The sequence below is a fragment of the Mus pahari genome, chromosome 4 (genome assembly GCF_900095145.1).
Source record: "Mus pahari chromosome 4, PAHARI_EIJ_v1.1, whole genome shotgun sequence".
NCBI lineage: Eukaryota > Metazoa > Chordata > Mammalia > Rodentia > Muridae > Mus > Mus pahari.
In genome coordinates, this window is record NC_034593.1 from 130017594 (window position 1) to 130018239 (window position 646).

General features: G+C 42.0%; 1 protein-coding gene across 1 annotated transcript in view; it reads left to right on the forward strand.

Moving 5' to 3' along the window:
- Positions 1-646, forward strand: part of LOC115063849 (guanylate-binding protein 2-like) — a 13031-nt gene that overhangs the window by 9054 nt on the left and 3331 nt on the right. The window contains exon 5 of the mRNA XM_029538048.1: positions 7-143. Within this exon, the coding sequence (XP_029393908.1) occupies positions 7-143 (137 nt within the window). The remainder of the gene's footprint in view (positions 1-6; positions 144-646) is intronic.

Here is a 646-nt window from a genome sequence, read left to right on the forward strand (position 1 = left end):
TTCTGCTTCGGGATATTTTTGGTCCACTAGAAGAAGATTTGAAGCAGGGTGTTTATTACAAACCAATGGGTTACTGTCTTTTCAACCAGAAGATACAGGAGTTGAAGAGAAAGTACTATGAAGAACCTGGGAAGGGGGTGCAGGTAACCAAGGTTCTGCATGCTCTGGGAAGTTGTTTACCATCATGCTGCAGTGTCCCCGGGCCTCACTGGGGAACTCCAGCTTATGCTGTTTGTGGATCACATACCTGAAGGTTTTCATACTGGATATTTCGTGCTCATCCATCAGAGACAATACACTCACTTAACAATTGAGTTCAAACTGACCACCTTAGCCACCAGTGTGACTCTCAGCCTCTGTTTCAGCTAGACTCTTTACGTTGCAAAGAACTCAATGACAACCCCTTAAACAAAACTTATACTTCATCAGTTTGGGCTTCACATTATCTTTAAATGATATCTTCCCATGTCTCTCTGTCCATCATCGTTCCCAGCCCCACACTTCCTTCCTCTCTCATTCACTGATCTCTTTGTTTTCCATAAGGGATTACGTGTTCAGCAAACGTATGCATCTATTACCACAGTACCATTAACTCCAAAGTCAGAAGCCTCAGTTTAAAAAGACAGTCTTTGTTTTTTTTTTTTTT